Source organism: Mastigoproctus giganteus, chromosome 2, assembly GCF_048544385.1.
Source record: "Mastigoproctus giganteus isolate SK-2022 chromosome 2, ASM4854438v1, whole genome shotgun sequence".
Lineage (NCBI taxonomy): Eukaryota > Metazoa > Arthropoda > Arachnida > Uropygi > Thelyphonidae > Mastigoproctus > Mastigoproctus giganteus.
In genome coordinates this window covers 142,706,298-142,732,510 of record NC_143576.1, presented here as the reverse complement: position 1 = coordinate 142,732,510, position 26,213 = coordinate 142,706,298, and the positions used below count along the sequence as shown (strand labels likewise).

The 26,213-nt window shown below is 36.0% G+C and overlaps 1 protein-coding gene across 1 annotated transcript in view; it reads left to right on the top strand.

Moving 5' to 3' along the window:
- Positions 1 to 26,213, top strand: part of LOC150089626 (cilia- and flagella-associated protein 43-like) — a 204,059-nt gene that overhangs the window by 156,938 nt on the left and 20,908 nt on the right. The window contains exons 11-12 of the mRNA XM_090390056.1: positions 5,133 to 5,258; positions 23,906 to 24,010. Of these exons, the coding sequence (XP_090246182.1) occupies positions 5,133 to 5,258; positions 23,906 to 24,010 (231 nt within the window). The remainder of the gene's footprint in view (positions 1 to 5,132; positions 5,259 to 23,905; positions 24,011 to 26,213) is intronic.

The window sequence follows — 26,213 nt, the reverse complement described above, 5'->3', positions numbered from 1 at the left end:
CCAGATGTGAGCCCCTGGGGTTAAATTTGTAGCATATCTTCTCTAACTTTTTTATATATGACTCAATTTCCTCAGAAGGTGGACAATATAAGGAAACAAAAAGATATTCCCAATAATTTCACAACATATTATACTTTCATCTGAGAGATGAGTTAATTTAGTCACCACCATTCTTACATTCCTTACCAAAATAAGTTTTGGGATGATCACTTTCAGACACAATCCTATTTTTCACAATCCTATAACCCATAAGATATCTTCTTAACTTTACCCATCACTTTATAAAGTTCTTGAACCAGAGCAATATCTAATTCTTTCTGCTCCATCTCATATGCCAATTGTGATGCTACACCTTTTGCTCCCTGTGCATTTAACTGTACCACACTCAGTTTTTCAGCTATAATTTATCTTCTGTTTATATATTTGCAGTGCTCTTTTATATTCTTGGCAGTTCTTATCCATTGCAACACGGTTCATTGCCCTCTTCCCCAGTTTGCAATTATTACAAACTGGTCCTTCATTTTTGTGAGTACAATCTTTGTAAGAATGACCTGTTTCAGAACAGTGTCCACAAACGACAGTTCTCTGACAGTATTTTTAAATGTGTCCAAAACTTAGATATTTGAAGTATTGTGTTACCGAGAAGATTTTACAGAATTTATATGCCATCCATAGGGCATATAATCTTTCACGCTTTCCAATAACTTTCCAGGCCTTCGACCTGACCTCCAGCACCCAATTAACCTTATCACTATTTCTAGATTTATTTACAGAAACAAGCCCGACATTCTCATTGAATGCCTTCTTGGACACTTCATAGTCTTTACAGTTCCTTATCTACAACTGATCCAGGAACTCTTCTTGGTTTACATCCTTATCTATGTCAAAAATCACAATCCTTGGATGAATTATCCTTGGTACATTCAGTCTTAAACCCACTTCCTGTACCTTGGCACAGCCTTTGATTTTGAATATATCATCATCCCCTCAGCCTCCCCTAGTACACCACATTCTCGTACTATTCTAATGTTTTTACTTTCACATCTTTTAATAAGGGCTTTATTTCTTTTAATAATTTTGTTTTAACCTCTTCACTGGTTTTAAATCTTTTACTATCACCTTTTATCAACAATACCTTTGGGACTGTCTTTTCTTTTGGACTTTCTTCTATTATTACTCCAGCATAAGTTTTCACTTCTTGAGCCTTTTTATCTAATCTTTCCCTGGTGAAGATAAAGAAAGCCCACACGAGAAGCACGCAAAAGTTCGATGAATTTACCGGTAAAAGTACTTTGCTGTAACGGCATTTGTATTGTAAACATACAGTGGGTGTTATCGGTCAGGAGTAGAAATTGAATCCCATGGGAGATTGAAATCCTCCTGAAGTGGAGGGAGTAACCTGACCTTTTTTCTTTAGAATCATTGGTGGACTAGTGGATAAATTGTTTATTAAGGAAAAAAAGGCAAAGGTAAAGGAAGCACACAATGAGAAGCACGGCAAACTTCGAAAAAGTTTATTGGTGAAACTACATTGCGAACATTTTTACCGGTAAATTTCATCGAACTTTTGCATGCTTCTCTTGTGGGCTTTCTCTACCTTAGCCCTTTCCCTCAATAGCAAGTTCTCCCTGTGTACATCTTGCTTTTGTTTCCAATACATCCCACATCTCCAAAATTATTCTCATGGTGACTATGGGAACTTGACTATATTTATCGAACAAATCGGCTTTCAATCTTCCTCTTATTTCTTTAACATGTTCAAACACTTTAAATTTAGATCTTTCCTTACTATGATCATCTTGCTTTCTTTTATATGTCCCTCCTGTATCTTTATTTCGAGACTGTTCCTTCTTTGGCACTGTTGCTTGACCTTGATATCATTTTCTTTGATTTTGATGCACTATCACTTTTAGATTGTGAGGCCTTAGGTAGGCCTGAGAGAGATAATGATGCAGAACCTTTGGTGGCAGAGTTCTTGGAATAGTTCTTCCAGGGAATACCTCAATTTCTGCTAAGTCCTGTGCTTGTCATAGAATTTTCTTATCTGTCTCTTCTCTTTCATCATTAGTGACTGCTGATGTTACTTCTAACAATTCCTCTTCACTAATTGTTTCTGTAGGCTCCATGCTATCAGAATCTTCTTCCATAATTGTATATTATAAAATTTAAATATATTTACAATAAAAGCTGAATCTCTAAAATGGGAAACAGCCAACTATTTACAAAATTTACAAACTCACAATGCAGAATCGAGAGCCTGTAAATACATCAAAATGCTCTCAATAACCTCAGGAGAGGTAAAATAAGCCCCCTCTTGAGTTGTGAAAAATTTCAAAAAAGTTAAAATGTCAAAACAAAACTTCTTGCCCCTACTACACCACTTGCTCAATTCAGCCAGGCAAGGGGTTACCCACCTCACCTGTCCCCCCAGACCATGTGGAGGTATGAGCAGCGGTGCAAGGCTTACCAACCTCTAGGTAAAAGGAAGAACAAACAACACGAGAAATATAGAGTGCTCTCACAAACAGCAAGAAAAAGCCTTCTGATTGGCCCAGCAGAGATTAAGGACAGTAGGTACGTTTGTATCACCCCTGTATTGCACTAATAGTTTTACGAATAAAATTACCGAGCTAGCTGGGATCGTAAAGCCAAACCTTTTAGTAAGGGCCCTGACTGTGAGAGAGGTAGTAGAAAAAAGGGACTAATACCAAATGCTTGCTATGTAAGGAGCCAAAAAATAAAAATAGCCGAAATAAAAAACCAAAAGAATAACAAAAAAGCAACTAGTTGCAAAAATAAAGTACAGTGGATTTTGGTTATTTGGGCCACAAGTTAATTGGGACAGCCTTTTATTTGGGGCAAATCTTAAAAAACAGAAACCAATCGAGAAAATAGCCAGGGTTTACTTCGCATAATTGGGACAGCATTCCGTTTAATCGGGGCAGGAGACTGCAGCACTGGAGATTACCCTACGATTATCTCCGATGGTACCACGTGGTTCAGTCGAAATTCTGGAAGTCACAACCATAAAACAATAAAAACAATTAGCAGTCATCTGTTTATTGGGCTTTTCTGTTAGTGAAATCTATCAAACGAACAGTAAACTCGATCTTACTGAATTTGTGATAATACCGACAGCTGGAATTCTGTGGGTTATTATGGTGAAATGTGTTTACACATGCATGGAATCTTCAATCATATAAAAAAATTAATTTTCAGATCTTCTCTTCATTCCTATTTTTAAAGCTTTGTAACTCGTTACTCTGTTCTCACTTGCGCATATTGTGTTACTTGCAGTTTGTGTGTGCCTTGTTCTTTGTTATTGATTGCTTATCTTTTTAATGTTTTAAATTTTAACCCCCACCCACAAATGTCAGTAAACAGAAATGTCAACTAGTTCGTATGTACATATTACAGTACATATTAATTATTCCGATTATCACGTATATTCTTCCGATTTTCACGTATCATTTAATTTTTTAATTGGTAAGGTAATAAAGGGTAAATTTGTGCTTAATATATCTTTACTTTTATAGCCTGTGGATAATATTCCTCCTATTTTCTCTAATTAGAATCGCTGTTTAATTGAATTAAAATTCAATTCACAGACGTGATCACAATGACCAGCGCTTACTACACATCGTATAATGAACGGTACTTTACTATGGTGAGTTCGTTGTAACGTGATTTGATTGTACAGTGAACTAATTGTAAAGGGAGGTACATTGTATTTTTAACTATTTACATGAAACTTCGGATAACTGGGGCAGCCGCTTAATCTGGCCAAAATGCACTAGTCCCGATGTGTCCCAAATAACCGGAATGGACTGTATATAATTGATACCTGGAATATTGATGATCAGGTGTTGTCCCCTGATGAAATACCTGATTATGTATCAGTATTTACTTTTAGCAAAATTGATTAAATTAATATAAGGAGAAGTGGCCAGCATCAGATATGGGTGGGTAATTTTTGTAATAGGTCCACAAAAGGTGGGTAGAGAAATTATTAAATTAAAATGTAATCAATTTTGCTTACCTGCTTTGCAGGTAAGTTCCTTGCTTTGCAGTTCAGCCTATAATTTTGTTTAATTCATCATATCGCATAGGTATTCACATTCTTTCTCTCTTTCTGACAGCTATAATATCTCGTATTTCTGCTATCCTTCTCCTATTAGTTGTGGCATTTTGTGTAATTTATGCATCCATCTTGGCACTTTTTAACAGACTTATCAATTCTATCTCACACACATAATCTTATCTATCCTTTGTTGCTGCTTTGTGCACACAGGTGCATTTGTCATATCATCTTTACATTTATTCCTAACTTTATTTTTCTCTCTCCATTATTACCATTGCATTTTTCAATCCATTATTTTACCTATTTCACTCACTCACTCACTCACTCTCACACACACACACACACACACACACACACACACACACACACACACACACACACACACACACACACACACACACACACACACACACACACACACACACACACACGTGAGGGAGTGAGTGAGATTATAAGCTTATTTAAAATATATCTATAAAATAATAAATACAACAAGTATATTATTATTAATGAATAAATCTATTTTAATCACTAAATGTTATTTAGCTAATGGAAAATATAAACCAGATAAGAGTTCAGGTTTTGTTATTTTTTTATTTTCTTAAATAAAGAAGTGTGTGTAATACTTAATGTGCAAGAAGTAATAAATAAAAGTGCAATGAATATAAGTAAAGAATTTCCCCTTTGTTCAACATGATGTATATAAAAACTTAAATATGAACTCTAAATGGAACTGATATTTACATGCTAATTGAGCTAGGAGATTAGATATTGCATGTTGTAGTTTGTTTCAATAAACTGTGATAAATATGCAAACATTATTGGCTGCTAGAAAAAGGATTTGTTTTTTAAATTTTATGCAGTTCCCTCTTCATTATATTCTCTTTATCTAAAATCCAAATATTTGATGAAAGGTATATGGTTGATTGATAAACTTCTGCTTAAGAGATCACATTTTGTGATCTCTGAAACAGAAACCTGTCATTTTCTATTATTGATATATAATACTTAGATATGTGGAACATAACTGGAAGCTTTTCTGTTTGTTCAGCTGGAAAGTCTGATGGCAGAAAATGATCAACTTCCTGCAGATGCAAAAATACCTATAAGTGAATTTGCTCTCGATCAAGGAGTACTAAAACAGATCTCAAGGGAAAACCGAAATAAGCTGAAACAGGTAAATTGTCAATTCTTTTAGTATTAGTGTTAATAAAGACAAAGGAATGCATGGAGGCTAGCATTATTTAGCATCAGCCTTAAATTGAAAAAAAAAAAAATAACTAGCACTTGATCTTATCAAGTGCTTCTTAAATTGAAATAAGCTCTCTAGTTCAACAAAAACTTATATCTGGGCTGCAACTGTCCTTCCATAATTTATGTATATGTCCTTTTGTTTTTGTGAAAGAAAAGAGATTTTCTGTGTTCTTGTAGCTAATGCAAAATATTAACCAGATAAGAGTTAATTTTTTTTTTCTTAAACATAGAAGAGTGTTCCTTTTACTTAAGATAGATAGAGATATTCCCTTTTACTTTGTATTAGTATTAGTACTAGCAAAATGATGCAAGGAAGAAAAAAAAAAATTACACACTTCATTTGCCCATCCCTTCTAATAATTTGTCCAATATTTCAACAATTTCTCTTTCAAATTCTTTTGAGTTATCACATTTAACTCTCAGTTAGAATTAGATATACTTCTGGTATCCTCATCCCTAAAAACTTCTTTGTGTACATATAAAATATTTATTCAGCTTGTCAGCAACCTTCAGAATCTTGGTAGTTATGCAATTTATCCAGTGAATCAGTGTGATAACTTAAGCAAATAATCCTTTGCCATTTTTCTTTGCATGTTTTTTAGCCAAGAACTTCTTGTAATTAGCTTAAGCATGCCTGCCTCCCCCCCTAGGTAACTTGATTGCAGACTAGTTTATACTTACTATTGGTTTCTGTAACTCCCAATAATTTATAATTACCATGTATTTTTCTTCTCTGCCACTAGTTTCATCATTTCGTCTGTCATCCATTTAGGTCTAAACTTTGAACAATATGTCTTAGTTGGTATAAAAAGCTTAGTAGTTTCTATGATTGCTTCTCATATAGAATTTTCAATTGGTAACATCATCAATTGGTCCCACTGTAAATAATTTAAACACTAACTCTAAAACTATTCACCTTATGAAATCAAAACTTCTTCCCTTTACCTTTGGCAGTAGTTTTACATCAGAATGCAGAGATCACTCCCACCTAGTGGTTCCTTTATGTGATTGCTAAATACTGTTAATGATTTGTTATTGTTAAAATAGCTAGTTGTAAAATCACTGACCTGTGTGGTTATGTTGGAGTAAAAACAGAAAGAATATTTGCAAATATAAGATGAATCATTCTTTATCAGCAAAATTTCTTTGAAAGAGAGCTCCTCTACTTTGATGGCTTATCCTGCTGCATATAGGTGGCTCATGTTATTTTCTTGAAGTTATAAAGATCTTTTATTAGCATTAGTAGAGTGCAATTGCACTAACTTGTATGGTAGTTAATTCCCTACATAACCTGAGGCAACTGCCCTAACTTGTATGCTAGTTAACTCCCTACATAACCTTAGGCTTTAGCCCTAAACTATTCTGTAATCTAAATTATTCCACACCATCAAGCATCTCTCATATTGCGGAGTTATACTTCGCACCTGGGTTGTCATCATTGCAACACCAGGGTACTCTCTGAATACATATAATTCAGATTTTATCATATCTGTTGTTCTGTTTATTAGCATACTACACATGGAAGCAAAAAAGAAAAGTGGTCATTATAGTGGAGAGAGGTTCAAACAACAGTGGTAATGTTTTCTGAGTATACAGGCCATGCTACTGTAGTGTAAAACAGAACACCCCATGGCTAACCTTATTTAAAAAAAAAAAAAGAAAAAAAGAAATGCATATTTATAAATTAGTATATCCAAATTAAGTTCACTATAATATGCTATATTTTTTTTTCCCAAATGCTACTTCTATATACTCTTTTTCTACTGCACTAATCTTTTAAAAAGAATTACAGAATATAATTTGTAATTAATCATCTAGTAATATATGCATTTTATCTGATTTTTAGACACATTCACATAAATACTAAGTGACTTTGCATTAGCAACACCTACTTAATACCTTTTTCAGTCCCCTTTTCCCAAAATAATACAGCCTATATATGTCTTGGTGTATTTTTCAGGTGTTGTAGGGTGCCCTGTGGTAGTGCTACCTCTGCATGTAATGCTTACACATTTTCAGGTAGATAGTTTTAGCATTAAATATCTTTTTCATGTAGGGCCCAAACATGCTCAATTGGGTTGAGATTGGTTGAGTTGGGTGGCTATGTAAAGATGGAGAATTCATTGTCATGTTACTGAAACCAGTTAGGAACCTGCTAGGCCTCTTGGTGGTGTATTGTCTTGTTGATAAATGCTATACACTTGTCTTGTCAATAAATGCTGGAATTGTCTGGATACACTATCCAGACAATCCAGACAACAAAGTGATGTACTTTGTTGGCAATGATAGAAAGGTAAGTGTTCTCATTGAGCCATTGATTAATGTCGATCAGAGAACCCAGTTATGCCATGAAAACAGTTGCCAAGCCACAACCCCACTGCCTTACACTGCCTTTAGCCTGCTGAACACCAATAACACATCCAAGTGCCATGGCCTCATACTGGTGTCTCCAAATGATATACCCATCAGCACAATAGAGTTGGAAATGAAATTCATCAGACCAGGCAACAGATTTCCACGTATTAGTGATCCAGTGTTGGTTCTGACATGCCCGTGCAAGGTGCAGTTTCTTGTGTCTGTCTAGCAGTGAGCATAGGTGCCCACAACAGCTGTCGACTGCAATAGCCTATATGAGCTAATGTCTGGCACATAGTCCATGTAGATATTAGTCTTGCTATTCCTACATTGTACCGGGTAGTTAGCTGACCACTGTGCTGCATTGCTCCTTTGCTACTATACAAGAAGCAATTCTTGCCACAGGCATTGACCACATGTGACTGTGTCTTTGTGACATTTGACTGGTGTTTTGACCATTATTGAGCCAGTTTATTCATAACACCACAGAATGGGAGCACTTAGCTAAGTTGGCCTGTTGTTGAGATATTGACACCTGGTGGCATGTCTTGCCGCCACAATCATTCCATGTTCAAAGTTGGAAAGATCTTGATGCTGACCCATTCTTCCTCACAGACATTCCAAAACTGATTGCCACATATGCAGACTGCAATCTTATATCAGCCGTTCCTGATTTGTACCTTTATCAGATCATGGACCAGTCCGTTTCTACACAAGGGTGTGCATCAAAGCCAACACAGTGCGTGTGAAATGCATCTGTTGTCTCTATCATATCTGTCTGTCTGTCTGTTCTTCAGTCTGTCTGCATATAATAACTTGGCTCCTGGTGGATGGATTTTCATGAAATATGTTTTGGCCTTTCAGAGAGATTTTATGAGCCTTCTGAAATTTCATTGAAATCAGGCAGCTATTATTGTTTTTTACTCATGTATATCATTTAGGCTATCTATATATTCCATATTATAGCTGAAGCACTGGATATTATGTTTGTTGCCATGTGCTTTGTTGGAGAAATGAAATGTACAATTTGGAAGATGAGCAAAAATGAAACATTCATGGTTTTTGCATAAAAGTCGTGGTTTTTTGCTGTCATTTTTTATTATAAATCATGACAAAATTTATATAAACAAGTTTGTTAATGCATACATTAATGAACTTGCTTATATAAATTTTTATGTTAGCTCTCTTAGATTAAGGTAATAAATACATCTCTCTCTCTCTCTCTCTCACACACACACACACACACACACTACCTATTCTACACACAAAGAGTGTGAAAACAACTAAGAGTATAATAAAATGTTTAGGTTCAACCTCTATGTTGCATGTATATAAAAGAATTTTGACTATTTGCAATAACCTTTTTATATAGATGTATATAAATTTTTATATAGATGTGCAGAAGTTTGCCTTTAGCCAGCGGATGGTTGATTGTTGGAACAAACTGCCATCTGTTATTGTAGAAGTTGATAGCTTAAATAGATTCAAGGCAGAACTGGACAAACATTTGAATTAAGTGGATGGGTGAAATGAGAATGGGGTTTTTTTTTTGGCTAATGCTGTATAAGCTTGCTTTCTTGCATCATATGCCTTTACTAATGCTAACCTCTCTTGTGGCCTATTTCATAATTATAGGCTAAAATTATAAATAGTTATGGTATGTGATCATAGATAGTATGAACCAGAGCTGTAATGTTGATATCATATGTTGATATGATAGCTGAATGGTATAAGTTGATATCATACTTCTCTTATTATTTTACAAAAAAAGGTATGTGATCATGAAAATCGCAACTGCATCTTGAATAAAGCAAATTTTTATATATGCTGTCAGAGAGGGATTTATTAATGCAGAAATTAGAAAAGGAATTGCCAAATACTGAAAAAAAAAACATATTCTCTTTATAATAATTTGTTTTAGTTAGCTACTTCATCTGTTATTGCATCACAATCAATATTGAACATTACTATTAATATCAGTATTGGCAAATTGATGCAAGGAAGATAATTTCAGTATCAGCCAGGTGGTAAAAAAATCTTTTTACCTACTTTATTTGCCCTTTCTTTCTGATAATTTTTCCAATATTTTTTAAAAATTTACTCAAATTGTCCACTTCCACAACACTAGAAGTTGTGGAAGTGGATAATTCAACCATCACTTTTCCAAGCATTGATTCTGCAATCATACTTTTTCAGTTTAAATTTACGTCTCAGAATGCCTCATCTGAGAAAGAATAAAGATGTTATTGGCATTTGGTTTCTTTAACCCTTTCAAAGCCTTCGACACTTCATTCAGCTCTCCTCACAGATGCTTATTTCTATGTGCTGCAATTTATAGAACTTATATCTTTCTAATCTTGTTACTTTTCTCTGTACCCTTTCCAGCAGATCTACCTCCTTCCTAAAATGAGGTTTCCAAATCTGTGTAACAGTATTTATTTCAAATGTAGCTTAATCAGTGCTTTATACAGTGGAATTATTACCACTTTATACCTGCCTGCAAATTTTCTCTATGTCATTCAGAGAACCCCATGAGCTGTTCTAGCAGCCTCTTTCTACTGCTCAGAGAACTTATTACGTTGGTTATGAACTCATTATTCATGAGCAACGTGACATTAACAGTTTTTTTTTTTCTCCCCCAACTTTATCAACTACTTTAGTTAGTTTGGGCTATCAAAAAGGTATGTTATTCTGGGAATACTGCTACCCAAATGCAGTACTATGAATTTTTCTACGTTAATGCTAATTTACTATTCAGATAGTTCATCTGTCTAGTTTATCTACATCTTGAAGTGTCATACTCTGAGCATCAACCACCTTTGGGGGGCGCCTCCGTAGCCAGGTGGGAAGGAGCAGCAGTGCATAGCACATGCTTCTTGATTAGGCCGGGGTTCGAGCCCGTCACCACCAAATACGGAGTATGCGGAAAGGTCAAGGAATGACCACCGCATATCCCGGAGCAATATGGCCTTAGTTGCTAATGCTCCTAAAAACCAAATAACAAACATAACAACCACCTTTGGAGAACATTTGTGTGCATCTGTAGACTTGCTCATTAAACTTGATATTCCTACATCTGTATTGCTAAACTTCCATCACTCACACCCTCGATTTTAACAAAGATAATTGTGTGATGTCTGTGTGATCTTTTTTTTTTTTTGTTTTAATTATAAAAAAATAATTTTTAGTTTTTTATTGAATTGAAAATGGTGCTTTATTATGATTTTCTAAACAGAATTTCATTTCTTGGACAACATGACATCTGAAGAAAGAAAAGTTGAATCACAAGTAACTCTGATGTGCTAGAGCTGCTGGTGCTTCATGTGTCAGATTGAAGCATTTTTTATCTCATTTTTAATGTCTTACTTTTTTTTTTCAATTGAAAATCATATTTATTTACACAATTTATAAAATATAGAACAATGATAAATATATAGTAACAAAGAGAACATTTTTAGCCTTAGAATTCATTCAGTGTCATGATTATATCAGTTATTACAAATAAAATGTCAATGTTTCAAATCATCCTGTTCTTTTATATTTCACAAAAGAAACAACACTCTCTTTCAGAACTTGTACTGGGCATATCCCAATCTTGCTATTGAACTAAAAAAAGTTCTTCTGCTCTTCTTTTGTGAGCTTGCAGTAGGTTGGTAATATTTCATCTTTCTTTCCACACACTCTGCATTATTATTTCCAGTATAAATAATTTGCCCATTGATTTTTGATATATTCAATATGCTGTATAAAATGACAAGGCCAACAGTTTGTCTTCCTAGTGCAGTTGTTGAATGACTTTTTTGAATTATAAAGAGTGATTATTTCTGGTTTTTTAGATTGCCCATGGTTTTATCAATCTTTGCATCCTTGTGCTTAGTTGAAAGAAGGAGAACATTCTTCCGAGGTTTTGGGATGTAAGAAACAATTTTGTGCACTGTTTTTGAAAAACAAATAAACTCAACTATTTGTTCCTATCCTTTGTAGAAAGGAAAGCAGATGGGAACTCATTCTTATTTTTTCTAATTGTTCTAGCATATGCGATTCTGTAATTCAGCACTAAATCAGAAGAAAGATCATGTCTGGTGAATCAGATGTCTGCAGTTATATTTCAATCAATATCACTTATAGTTTTGACAGATTTTTTACTGCTTCTGTAGGACTGTTATTAATCAGCTTAGTATAGCATTGGCAATTAATCAATTAAATTTATAAATCCTTTTCATTTTTATTCTTAAAACTAAATTGCATTTAAATGGAAATCATGACCCAGACTAGAGCAGCAAAGCAACTAGTGCAAAGTAGCGAAAGTGCTGTGGTTTGTGGGAGAACCATAGGGAATGATTCTCCAATGCATCACAGTCTAAAAAAATGAGCAAAATGCGACATGTTTGCGGATCTCTCTCTCTCTCGAACAGGACATGATCTAGCCATGGAGGATGTCTTTGTGTGTGCTAGGCGCAGAGAACGTGAAGAAATTAGGCACCAACTTAATGCTCTGATGGCCGTCTATGACAGCTTGAAGAGCCGGGTGGATGCCCTTGAAGGAATTAAAATGGGGCCCATCAAGTTCTCAGCTGTCCAACTCAATGCCAGAGCACACTCTTATGCACCAAGTAACACAGCGGCAACCTTCAGGGCAGAATATGCTGGTCCCACAGGAGCTAGTTATTGTTGGTGACTCAATTGTCAGGGAAATGGGAAATATATTGTGCAAAAAGGATAGGTGGAATAAGACCAGGGTATGTCTGCCAGGGGCAAAAGTTGATGATGGTGTAGAGCAGATTTCATCTTTTAAGGGCTCAAAAGGTGATATTTTCATACACATTGGCACTAATCCACAGATCTCCTACATCTACGTGTAGGAGATCTGTGGATTTACTAAGCAATTGATAATAGAAAGCTATTAAGTGCTTGATAATTCCTATATTCAACAGGGATTACCTTTATTTTTGATATAGGATGCTTCTTTTCCAACCAACTCTCCTAGTCCATGGACTAGGAGAGTTGGTTGGAAAAGAAGTATTACTATATCAAAAATAAAGGTAATCCCTATTGATTTCATAATTTACTAAGCAAGCACAGGTCAATGCTGAAAAAAAGTCACAAGTTAGGGTTAAATTTGAAAGTGCCTGAAATCCTGCCCAGACACAATAGGAGGGAGTATATGATGAGAGCCTTGTCAATCAATTCAGCCCTGAAGAGATTGTGCAGGGCTCATGGGGTAGAATTTTTCTCAGCATGGTCTGTGCTTGTTAACAGGAGAGATTGCTTTTATAGGGATGGGATACACTTAAATGGAAAGGGTGCAAGAATATTTGCTGATGCTATCGAGGCAATGTTAGTTGGGTCGGAAAACTGTTAGCTTGGGGAAATTCACAGACTAATCGGTTAACAGTAGCCACAGGCAGAGATGGAAATGATTTTTGCACTGCTTCTATTGGAATGAGCAGCAGTCCAGAAAGCCAGTTGCTGGAGATTTCAGGAACTTCTGAGGGTCATGAAACAAGTAAATACATGGGCTGTGTGAAACAAGTAAATATGTGGGCTTCAAATTCAACAAATTTGTTGAATTTGAAGTGCTGGTTAAGACATCCAAGATGGATATCAAAGACTTGGTGCCACTCAGATATAAGGGATGCAGAATTGGAATTTGGGGAATACAATGTGTATAGAAAGGATAGATAGGATAGGAAGAGAGGAGGGGTTATGCTGTTAGTTATGAAACACATAAAATCTAAGGAAGTGCATCCAGTTGACATAGATGAACAGTGCAATGTTGAGTCAATTTGGTGTGACATAAGCACTGGGAAAGCAAAAATGAGGGTCCGAGTTTGTTATAGGCCTAATGACTCTGATGAGTACAATGAACAATTATACAGAGAAGTAGAGTGGGCCAAAAAATAACTTTAACTTCCAGATATAGACCGGAACTTGTGGGTTGGTCACTTGCACACTAGAAAGGCTTTTGTGGATTTATTGGATGATTGTTTTCTACAGCAGCGTGTTAGAGAGGCAATAAGAGGAATAATCAGATCAACAGCACTCTTGATCTGATTATCATCAGTGATTATTCATGCATTAAAAATTTACAGATAAAGGAACCACTAGGTAGCAGTGATCACAGTGTACTGATGTGGGATTTACTTAAAGATGTAACTACCACCAGGGGTAAAGGGAAGAGTTTTTGCTTTCATAAAGGCGACTACAGTGGTCTCAGATTTTTAGGTTCTATACAGTTTGTTAGTTGTCTGACGGCACCAGGGATTTCCCCCATCTATACAATGGGACCAACAGCAATTGGTGCACAATAGCCTTAGATGCTGATGCACCATAAAACTCTTAATAACCAACCAACGAACCAACAGCAAATTCTAAATGGGAAGCATTCAAGGAAGTAATCTTAGAAGCTACTAGGCTTTTTGTTCCAACTAAGAAATACTGCTCTAGGTTCAGGCACAAATGGATGTCAGATGAACTAATGAGACTTGTGGCAGAGAAGAAAAATGCATGGGATGCACATAAATTGTCAGCGACACAGAAGCCTACAGTAGATACAAGCTAGTCTGTAATCAAGTCACAAAGGAGGTTAGGCAAGCGAAGGCAGATTAGGAAAAATCTCTGGAAAAGGATGCAAAGAAAACAGCAAAGACTTCTTTACTGTAAAAGGAAGGGGATGAATCAGATTGGTCCACTTGATATCAATAGTTTGACTGTAGATGATCATTCTCAGATAGCTGTTGAACTAAATGAGTTATTCAAGGAGGAGGGGGCCAAATGTTTATCAAACTCTAAAGGGAGTTAAATGATTTTGTAATAACTGAGAGTAAAGTGGAGAAGAAATTGTTGAAGTTAAACATAAGAAAGGCACCTGGAGTGGATGGCATCTATCCAGTTATATTAAAGGAGGCAGCAAATGAAGTAAGCAAACCCTTAAGACATAATTATGAGAGCATCCTTGGACTCGGGGGGGGGGGGGGGGGCACATCTCCAGTCCCCACTGACTGGAGATGTGCAAATGTATCTCCAATTCAAAAAGGGAGATCAAAGGGTGGCACAAGTAATTACAGACCTATTAGTTTGACTTCTGTTCCAATGAAAATAATGGAGTCACTGGTTAAAGAAGCATTGCAGGATCATTTTGAGAAGACAGCAGCAGTAATAATTCAGACAAAGCATGGGTTTGTCAAGGGGGAGTCTTGTCTGAACAATTTTATTGGATACTATGATGTGGTCACAAAGGAACTGGATGCAAAAAATAATTTTGATATCATATACTTGGATTTCAGGAAAGCTTTTGATACTGTTGCACATGGAAGACTACTGTACAAATTGGAGCAGTATTGCATTGAGGGCAAGTTGCTACAATGGATAAAAGGATGGTTGAGTGGGAGAAGATAGAGAATGGTGATCAATGGAGTATGCTCTATGTGGACTAATGTTATTAGTGGTGTCCATAAGGGTTTGTTGTTGAACCCATTGTTGTTTTGTATATATATATCAATGATATTGATGAAGTTATATCAAACTTAATGTCAAAGTTTGCAGGTGATACAAAGGTTGGCAAGGTTGTTAATAACAGTAATGACGGTGTACTGCTGTAACAGGATCTGGAAAAGTTGGGTAGATGGGCTGAAAAGTGGCAACTGAAGTTTAACGTTGACAAATGCAAAGTACTGCATATGGGTAGCAGTAACCCCAGAGAAGTGTACCAACTATGTGGTGTTACACTCAGGGTAGCGGAGAATGAAAAAGACCTGGGGATAATTGTGCAGTCAGATATGAAGTTTTCTGAGCAGTGCAGACAGGCTTTCTGATAGGTCATGGGGCTTGTCAATGATATATACAGGAATTTTGCGAGCATGGATAAGGATGTGATTATCTTCTTGTATAAGTTAATGGCCAGGCCACACCTTGAGTACTGCATACAGGTCTGGAAGCCTCATTTTAGGAAGGATGTAGAGTTGTTAGAACAAGTACAGGGAAGGGCAACAAGACTGGTGAAGGGAACAAAGGGGTGCCCCTATGTAGAAAGGCTTAAGTTTTGCAAATTGCAGCTTTTGGAGACTAGGCACCTGCGCGGTCATGCTGATGAATCCTCATCAGCATTGAGCAGGCTCGATGCTGATTACAAACCTCTGAGGGGGACATAGATTCAAACTGAGGAAAGACAGTTGTCGAATAGATGTGTGGAAGTGTGCCTTTAACCAATGGGTAGTTGATTGCTGGAACAAACTTCCATCTGTTGTTGTGGAAGTTGATAGTTTAAATAAATTCAAGGCAGAACTAGACAAACATTTATAATGAATGGATCACTGAAATGGGAAGGGTTTTTTTTTTTTTTTTTTTTTTTGGCTGATGCTATAAGCTTGCTTTCTTGCATCATGTGCCTCTACTAATGCTAATTAGTGCATCCAGCTGACATGGACACTGAGTGTCCATGTCACATGGATGCATTGCCTTAGATTTAATATTCTTCTTGACTAAGAGTATAATCCCTCCACCTCTCCTCTCCTGTCTATCCTTCTTGTACATTGTACTCTCCATATTCAAATTCAGCATCACTTATGTCTGAGTGACCAGTGACACCACATCTCTGCTGTTCCTATAATGTCTGCATCCCATGACTTAATCAGTATTTAAAATTCATCAAATTTACAATGCTTCTAGCATTAGTGTACTCCAAGTATACATGCACATTCTTACTATTAGTTACTATAACACAGCCCATGTATTTTCATGTGCCATGATGACCCCCAGCAGCACCTGAAATCCCAGGCAACTTGCTTTTCAGGCTGCTGCATGTACAAAAAGTAGGGATGCAAGAATTACTTTCACCTCTGCATGCGGCTGTAGTTAAACTATTAGTCGGTGTATCCCTCCAAACTAGCAGTTTTCCGACCCACCTATCACTTCCTCGATGGCATTAGCAAATATTCTTACACCTCTTCTGTTCAAGTGTATCCCCTCCCTGTAAATATCTTTGGAACTGGAACAATTCTGTTTAGAGACCAGTTCAGAGGTACATATTTTTGGATAATTTCAGCAATAAACAAATCAAGCAGCACATCTCTCATATAACACCTTAGTATTAATTGCACATTTGGGTATTTCAGCTAATCCATTGACAGCATTCAAAGGCAGCTTATTAATCATGTTAATTAGATTACTTTTATGGATAACAAAATTTGCGAGAGGACAACAACATGGATAAAATTCAGGAAAAAAGCATCAAAATTGCCAGAAGGCTGTATATTAAATCTAGTGGTATTGTTGAGCCCATTTTAAAATATTCAAATTCAGTGGCTATGTGCCACAACAGTTATGTTGTGTTGTGGTACACGTGGAAAATACACATTTTCCTTTTCAGATATTAATTTCCAAAAAATTAGCAAATGATGATAATGTTGAAGGGATATCATTGTATCTACAGTCAACCGGTGAAATACCACCACTTTGCTTATTGGAGGCTTGAAGTGGTGAAACCCATGTTTAGTCTTTAGAGCAAAGTTTCCGGCATCCCCCTCCCCCCATACTTCTCCTTCAACCCATGCATGGTACTAAGTACAGGAAACCCTTGATGCGGTTTTGAACAATGCGGTTTTAATTAGTGCGCAAAATTTTTTTGATACTATCCCCTTAATATATGCGTTATCAAATTTGATTAGTGCGCTGTTTTTTTCTTGCGGTGCTTGGCAATCACAACGGCGCCTAAAGCGGCAAATACGTGATACGCACTCACCAGGGTCTTCTAACTTAAATGACTGGGAATCGACTCCAAAATGCTCGACAGCAGCACCCCATACCACTCTGAAATTGAAATTTGCTCTGGTAACTCATATTCTTTTATTCTTTTATTATTAATATTAAACTTCTTTAATATTATGATATTAAAGAAGCAGTTGAGAACATACACAAATCGTGGGAAGAAATGACGAACAGCTGCATGAGAGCTGTCTGGCAGAATATTTTGCCTGAATGCGCAAATGATTTTTGCGGTTTCATTAATCCTGTCAACAAAGTTATTGATAAAATTACTACAATTAGAAAAGACCTCGGCTTTGAGGAAGTAGATTCAGAAAACGTTAGAGAATTATTGGAATCGCATTCAAAAGACTTAAGTAACGACGATCTTCTTGAAATTGAGCATCAACATGCATACGAGGAAGAAGACGAAAATGAAGCAGAAGAAAAGCAATTTGCTCCCAAAGAAATTTCATTCAAAAAACTTGAACTATTTAATACACTTTAAAAAGCAAAAGAACTCATACTAGAGATTGATCCAGATGCAGAGAGAAGCATGAACGTTCGTTGAGGGTTAGATAAGCAAATTGATTGTTATCGCAAGATCATGGAGGAAAGGAAGAAAGCTACCACTGTTCAATTGAAGATAGATAAGTTTTTTTTGCAAAAAATAAAATTTAAATCATACTATCTTTTTTTAAATTTATTCCTTAATAATTTAAGAACTATGCAGTGCATTATAGGTACGTATTGAGTAAGAAAAAATATATTTTTACAATTTCATAATTTTCAAGGATTCATTATAATTATTCCCATTGTTTCTTAAGTTTGATTAGTGCGGTTTTAATATGTGCGGTATATTTCAAGGATTCATTAACCGCACTAATCAAGGGTTTCCTGTACTATAGGTTTTGATACCTTTCGTGTTTGGGGTTTTCATAAAAAAAAAAAAAAAAAAGCCCATTTCTTAGTTTGAAATGGCAAAGAAAAAGTAACCTTCCACCATGGCTCAGAATAACTCAAAAATCAGACCAGTGAAATCTTCTTGAAACAGCACTAAAAGGAAGCCAATAAGATATCCAGATTTTTTCTAAATATCTCAGTGAGATGAGATAATGTAAGACACAAACTTTGGTTCTGATGATAACAGTTTGAATCATATCACTATTATTTAAGCTTGCATTGTTTTTGATTTCTCAATTAATGATTTCATAATTGATTAATTTGATTATTGATTATTTCAATAATCATTCGATTATGGGAATAATTCAGTTATGCCCATCACTAAAAAAAAGAACATCTTCAATAGGAAATTTGGATAACACTTCCCATATATATACTTGAATTAATTCCAAATATAAATACATATTTAAATATCTAGCAGGAAATTTAAGACACAAATGCCAGGCCACCTGGTGTGCATGATTAGTAGAGGAAGAGACAACCAATCAAAAAGGAAAGGGGTTATGATCAGAAACAAATGTAGATGAGTGAATTAATCACTAGAAAATTAATTGTAGCATTATAGAAAATTGCATCCAGAAAGACAAAACCTTTAGTTAGAGGTCAGGAGAAACTAAATTATAATCTGTATAAGCCACTTGAGGAACCAAGTCAGCCATGAAACAATATATATAATGCAGTGATTTTTGACCCTTTTTTAATAACGGCATCCCTAAGTAATTAATTTTATTTTGTGGCACCCCTACTCAATGATAGTTATTACAATAATATAACTATAAACAAAATTACAATTCATAATACAAATTATATATATACAGGGTGTCTCAAAAATACATGGCATAACTTCAGGAATGAGTTCCTCATATGTAGACAATAAAAATATTTTATATCAACATAGTTCCGGAAATGCTTGATTCCCGAGTTATTAACCGGAACGTCTTATCTCCCACAGGTGATTTCCTTTGGGAGATAAGACATTCATCCACAGGTGAATGCCGTCCGCCATTCCGACCATGTACTCAAATCAGGAGCAAGCGGATATGCACTTTATGTATGGTTTGGTGGACGGCAATGCTCTGGAGGCTCGTCATTTGTACCACGAAAGGTTCCCAGAACGAAGATGTCCAGACAGGAAAACGTTTGAAGGTATCCATCACCGCCTTTGTGAACATGAGACCTTTACACCTCGTGCTGCCGACAGAGGACGACCAAGATCTACGACTCCTGAAGTAGAGGAGGAGATTTTGGATGTTGTGCATGCCACTCCTGGAATCAGCACACGCATAATAGCAATGCAATTGGTTGTTCAACGTTCGACTATTTGGAGAGTGCTGCGAGAACACCAACTGTATCCTTACCATCTGCAATGGGTACAGGCCTTGTCATCAGCAGATTACCCAGCACGAGTAATGTTCTGCCAGTGATTCTTGCTGCAGTGTGGTACAACTCACTTTCCTGCCTTAGTGATATTCACAGATGAAGCACAGTTCACATGAGACAAAATCCAAAACTTTCACAATCAGCATGTATGGGCTGGGGAAAACCCACATGCAATTCTTCCCTCACATCACCAACAGCGATTCAGCCTCAACATCTGGGCGGGTGTTTTTGGTGATAAGTTATTTGGGTCCCATGTACTTCCAAACAAACTCACAGGGCAGGCATACAGAAACTTTCTGGAAAACAACATGCCTAATTTCTTGGCCGACACGCCACTGATCATTTGTCAACAAGCACACTTCATGCACAATGGCGCTCCCGCACATTTCAGCCACCTAGCCCACAATTACCTGAATTGAAGGTGGTCGGTGGATAGGTAGAGGTGAACCAACTGCCTGGCCTCCACACTCATCTGATTTAAACACACTAGATTTCTTCTTGTGAGGCCATTTAAAGTGTATTCGACTCTGGTAGCTGATGTGGAAACTCTCCACAATCGAATTGTGGCAGGTTGTGAGACAATACGAAACATGCCAGGAATTTGGCATCGTTTTTGTGAGTCCATAAGACGTCAATGTGAGGCCTGTATTCAGGCAGAAGGTGGACATTTTGAACAATTACTATAAGGTGACGTGAACAGTTAAGTGTCATAGACAGACCTTCAAAACTCGGAAACCAAGCATTTCCGGAACTATGTTGATATAAAATATTTTTATTGTCTACATTTGAGGAACTCATTCCTGAAGTTATGCCATGTATTTTTGAGACACTCTGTATATATATATATAATTTTATTCTTTATATAGAGGTACTAAATAAACATCAGTTATAGATCACCACAAAATTAAAGATACTGTACACTTTTTTTATAATGAAATAAATATATAAATATATAAATTTAAAAAAAAAAAAAGTTTAAGTAACTTAAACCCAAATTACATAGCACCACTGGAATGTTGTTGCAGCACCCCGGTTGAAAACTGCTGTTATAATGTATTATGTGCTAAGTTTATGGTCATATAAACTGAATAACAGCACAAATATGGACTTATGTTTTGGTATTAGTATTTATAAAGCATATTAGACATAGGATTATATCTCTAACTCATTGTTTCCTTTAAAAAAAATTGCCACAGCCATTCCCAGGGTTACATGTGCCAGCGTGTTCATTTAAAAATGTCATTTTACTGCTAAAAATTTATTATCATGAAAGTAAATTTTGTCACCTTTGTGGCTTATTGCCTGTATGTTAATCACGTAATCTCTGCTCATTTGAACAGCCCTGAAAACTGTGCTAAATGCCACAGTAAATGAACTGTAAAACTTTATTCTGATTAAACTAATATAGAGTAACTAATAGATATAGATAGCCCACTGTCTATGAGCAAGAAAACCAATGGTAAAATAACCACAGCTCTTTCTCTCTTGCATCAAATTTAATGAATTGTTAACCAGGTTTTCTCTGTGAGAGAAAATATTCTAGCTTGAGGTTTGTGCTGTTGTTTTGAATAAATACCAAGGCATGTATAGCCAATAAAAAATGTAAGTAGTGCCATTAAACTTGGTGCCCTTTTGTGGTTAGCTTACTTTATTTTCAGTTAAAAATCCTGGGTTTGGTGGTGGGGAACCCTACACCTTTACTCACCATTTAAATCAGTCACCACTTGAAACCCCTCCATAAAAAGAGGGTTTCAAGTGGAGACTGTTTTAGGAATGGAAGTTTTCCTTCCATTACTAATGGGAATAAATTACTCCAGTCTGGTAGGAAAATGAACCTAGATTTTTTCATATGAAAAGCAAGTGGTTTGCCACCATACTATCACAGATTTGATTTGAAGTAAAGATGATGCATTTTCATCAGTAGTAAAACTTATTACTGATGAGTAAAAGTGTACGGTCTTTACTCTTTACTTTATGAGTTATTCTCAAGTATGTTTCTGGTGACCTCAAACATGAAATGTTGAAAGTTACAGATTTTTGGAGTTCCCAAAGAATCTTCCTTGGAAATACTGGTCCTGGCTTAAGGAGCAGTGTTCGAGAACCAGGTCAACCAACATAGCTGTTAGTGATTTAACTTACTCCATCTTAGAAAACTACCCCCTCTCGGTCTAGCCCAGTTCAGAATATTGGTCATAGTCCAGGATTCTGGACTAGACTGAAGGAGTGGCTTCCTCCTTCATTTGACTACACTGAAGGATTAGCTTTTCTTTTTTTTTTTTTCTTTTTTTCAGTTTCAGTTTTTTTTTTTTTTTTTTCAGTGAAGGAGTGGATTTATCACTATCCCCCTCTCCTCTCCCAACTGGCTAGCAGAATTGGCACCATAGTACTCACAACCAGTACCACTGGCCTCTATAAGCAAGTCCTGCAGACCAACTAGGCAACTTCTATACATTACAAAGCCAACTCTCTTCTGACTTGTGACTGTCTATCTCCCCACATGTGTGGACCACCCTAGTCAAGAAAGAAAGAAGCTTTCATTATTTGATCATTTAATAGTTTAACCGTGAATTAAAAAATAATTTTTATTGATTTCACTGACAAAAAAGTCTTCAGAGAGAGAGAGAGAGAGAGAGACAGAGAGAGAGAGAGAGAGACTGCAGTATACAGCAATCTGTGCATGTATATAGCCATTTAGTCCATTGAAATTCTTTTTCTCTGTGTATAATATTTCGGCCATTCTTCAAAAAAGTGCCACTCCATATCTAGTAAAGTGTGTCTTTTTTTTTTAAATATAGCCTGCATAGCATCATGCTCTCTGGAAGTAGTATGCAAGTTCTGACATATTTATTTTTTCTTGACTTACTAGTATTGTGAATAGGTTGAGGGTATAGAAATTTTCTGACATTGGACTTAATAATAGTTTGTAATTTTTGAAGATTGAATTGTAGGTTCTAATTTTCAAGAAATAGATAATGGAGAAAAGCTTTCTCTTGAGAACTAAGAGAAATAAATGAAAAAGAAAAGGTAGTTTTATGGGTTTGGATTGAACCACGAGTGAATATTGTCTTATTGATGTACATGTTGAGAATGATTCAGTTGAAAGAATAGGAATTACAGATGCCAATTCAAAAAAAAAAATTATGAGTGCTTATGAAAATTTCCATAGAAAAGGCATACAACTGAAACTGATCATCTGTGTGTTAGACACTACAGTGATGATTTTGTGAGTAAGGGATCACTAATTAGCCTGACTTTTCTCTTTCAGATAAAGTAAAGAAGTTTTAATGAGGTTCTGGTGGTGTTTCCTCAGGTACAGGAACAATATTCCATAGTTTAGTGGGTTTATGAATTTGTACAGAGAAAAGAAAAATAATGCTGAAAGCAAAGGAGAAAGCCTAAGTTTCTGTATGAGGAGATAATATTTTAATATGCTTATGCCTTTTTCTTCGCCATCACTACCACCACTGTAAAATGACTGAAAAAAGGTATTTAAGGAGTAGGAGCTTTAGTTGTTTGTTCAAAGCAGTCCTTGTTGTCACACTCAAAAGTGAAATATAGTTTAGAATTTCATTCTGTGAAAAAGTTTTTAAAAGGTCTCAGCATTGATTGAAAAATTAGAAGCCAGAGTGCTATCTACTATCACTCACACACACTCTCACTCACACCCACTCTCACTCACTCACTCACTCACTCACACACACACACACACACACACACACACACACACACACACACACACACACACACACACACACACACACACACACACACACACACACACACACAGTGAATGGCTACAGATGATTTACCTTTATCTCAAAATGACAGAAAGAGAAAATCATTATATCAAATATGCTTACTGTGTCAAACAGCCATCCAGTTGTACTAACATATATTGTTACAGCTCTGCAATTTTACTACTGTCTTGATGTCAGATTTAGGGAGTGCTGTTGTCTTTGAATCACCAATTCTTGTGCTTACTCTGTGCATTATCATCATATTTTTGATATTTAAGAATTTCAAAATATTTTGCCAAAGCATTCATATATTGATGATCAAACAGTAGTTCCTATTTGTAAAATATTATAATTTTTGGGTTCTTTATTATTAGAAGTTTTAAAATTTTTTTAGATTAATGAGGAAATACAAAATTCGATAGCCGGCATGAAAAAAGAAGCTGAACAAATTAAGAAGTCTTGTTGGAATAAAATGAAAGTTAAAGGATTATCACTCAAGGTAAGAAAAACTATTTTTTTCTTAAGACACATAAAGAAAAATCATAAAATAAGCTACAGGTATGATGGAAATGTCTGTCATAGAATTAAAAATAACTTTTTTTAAAATTTTTGTCATTGATTTGTTTATTTGTTATTTGGTTTTTAGGAGCATTAGCAACTAAGGCCATATTGCTCCGGGGATGTCAGGGAATGACCATCCGGCGATGGTCATTCCTTGACCTTTCCGCATCCTCCGTATTTGGTGGTCACAGGCTCGAACCCCGGTCTAATCAAGAAGTGTGTGCTACACACTGCTGCTCCTGCCCACCTGGCTACGGAGGCACCTTTTGCATTGATAAATATCATTAAAAGAACATTACTTCAATTCATTATTATTGTATGCATCCAGGTCTCAATTAATTTTTGAAAATTAAAGAAATACCAAATCTGTAACCACTAAATATATGTTTCTTATCTCATGGATGCCATTTATTTTTGATATTTTTGCACTTATCTTATTTCAAATACTGTAGCATTTAATCAGTGCTGTTTTCAAATGCCACACATGATGAGACTACCCTTGGAAATTAGGGTTGGAGGAGAATTATAAGGGGGTCTGAATGGGACTGGTAATTATATGGGCTGTGTTAGGGTGACTAAGAGCACAAACAGATGTGAATATGCTTGCTTATACACTAATGCTAGGAGTAAATAAATTTGATGATTTCAAGTATTAAGTCATAAAATGCAAACATTATAGGAATATCAGAAACATTATGTCACTCTGATATAGGGAATGCAGAATGTTGTACAGAAAGGATAGATATGACATGAGGCAGGGGTGGGGAACACCCCTGCCTCATGCATTTGGTTAAGAAGCACACAGATTCTAAAGTATAACTAGTTTATACGTGGATTATTACTAAAGAAAAATGAATGTAGGAGCATGTTGTAGGCCAAATGACAGATAAGTATTATGAGCAAATATACAGATAGATAGAGTAGACCATCAGACCAGAATATCTTATTATAAGGGATTTTCACTTTCCAGATATTGACTGGAACTTGTGGCTTGGCAGCCCACTCAGTTGTAGAAAATTTCTGGATTTGTTAAATGACTGCAGTCATCTACAAACATGTTAGAGAGGCTACAAGAGAAAGCAGTATTCTTGATCTGATTGTCATCAGTGATTCATCAAGTATTAAGAATCTTCAGGTAAAAGTGGTTCAAGTAAATCTTCAAGTGAACATAGTGTATATTGGAGATTTATTCAAAGATATAACTACTGTTAATGGTAAAGAGAAGGATATATGAATATTGTATTGTGACTACAATACACAGCAATAACACAAAGTTTCAAAATACTCTAATGCACAAAAATCACTTTCTCTTAAATAATGAATAACTGCAGACAGTCTGTAGGAATAGCTCATGGTGTCTTGTCAATGATATACGGGAATTTTTCTAGCAGGAATAAGGAGTTGATTATCTCTTTGTATAAGGCAGTGGTCAGGCCACACCTTGAGTACTGTATAGAGGTCTGGAGGTCTCATTTTAAGAAGGATGTGGAGCTGCTGGAACGAGTACAGAGAAGGACAACAAGATTAGTGAAGGGAACAAAGGGTTCCTCTTACGAAGAGGCTTGAGTTTTGCAAATTACAGTGTCTGGAGATTAGCATTAGCATTAGTAGAGGTATTTGATGCAAGAAAGCAAGCTTATGCAGCATCAGCCAAAAAAAAATAAATAAATAAGTAAATAAATAAATAAAAAATAACCACTTCCACTTCACCCCTCTGTTCGTTTGAAATACCTGTCCAGCTGAGCCTTAAACTTATTTAGGATATCAACTTCCACGACAAGGGATGGAAGTCTGTTCCACCAACTGGCTAAAGGCAAATTTTTTCTCGTCTATCCTACTTCTGTCCTTCCTCAATTTGAACTTATGCCCTCTCAGGTGATTATTCTGAGCAAGAGGAAGAATCCCATCAGCATTGAGCATGCTCAAACCATTCAAGGCTTTATACACATCTATCAGATCACCTCGCTGGTGCCTAGTCTCCAAACACTGTAATTTGCAAAACTTAAGCCTTTCTTCGTAAGAGCACCCCTTTGTTCCATTCACTAATCTTGTTGCCCTTCTCTGTACTTGTTCCAGCATCTCTACATACTTCTTGAAATGAGGCCTCCAGACCTGTATACAGTACTCTAGGTGTGGCCTGA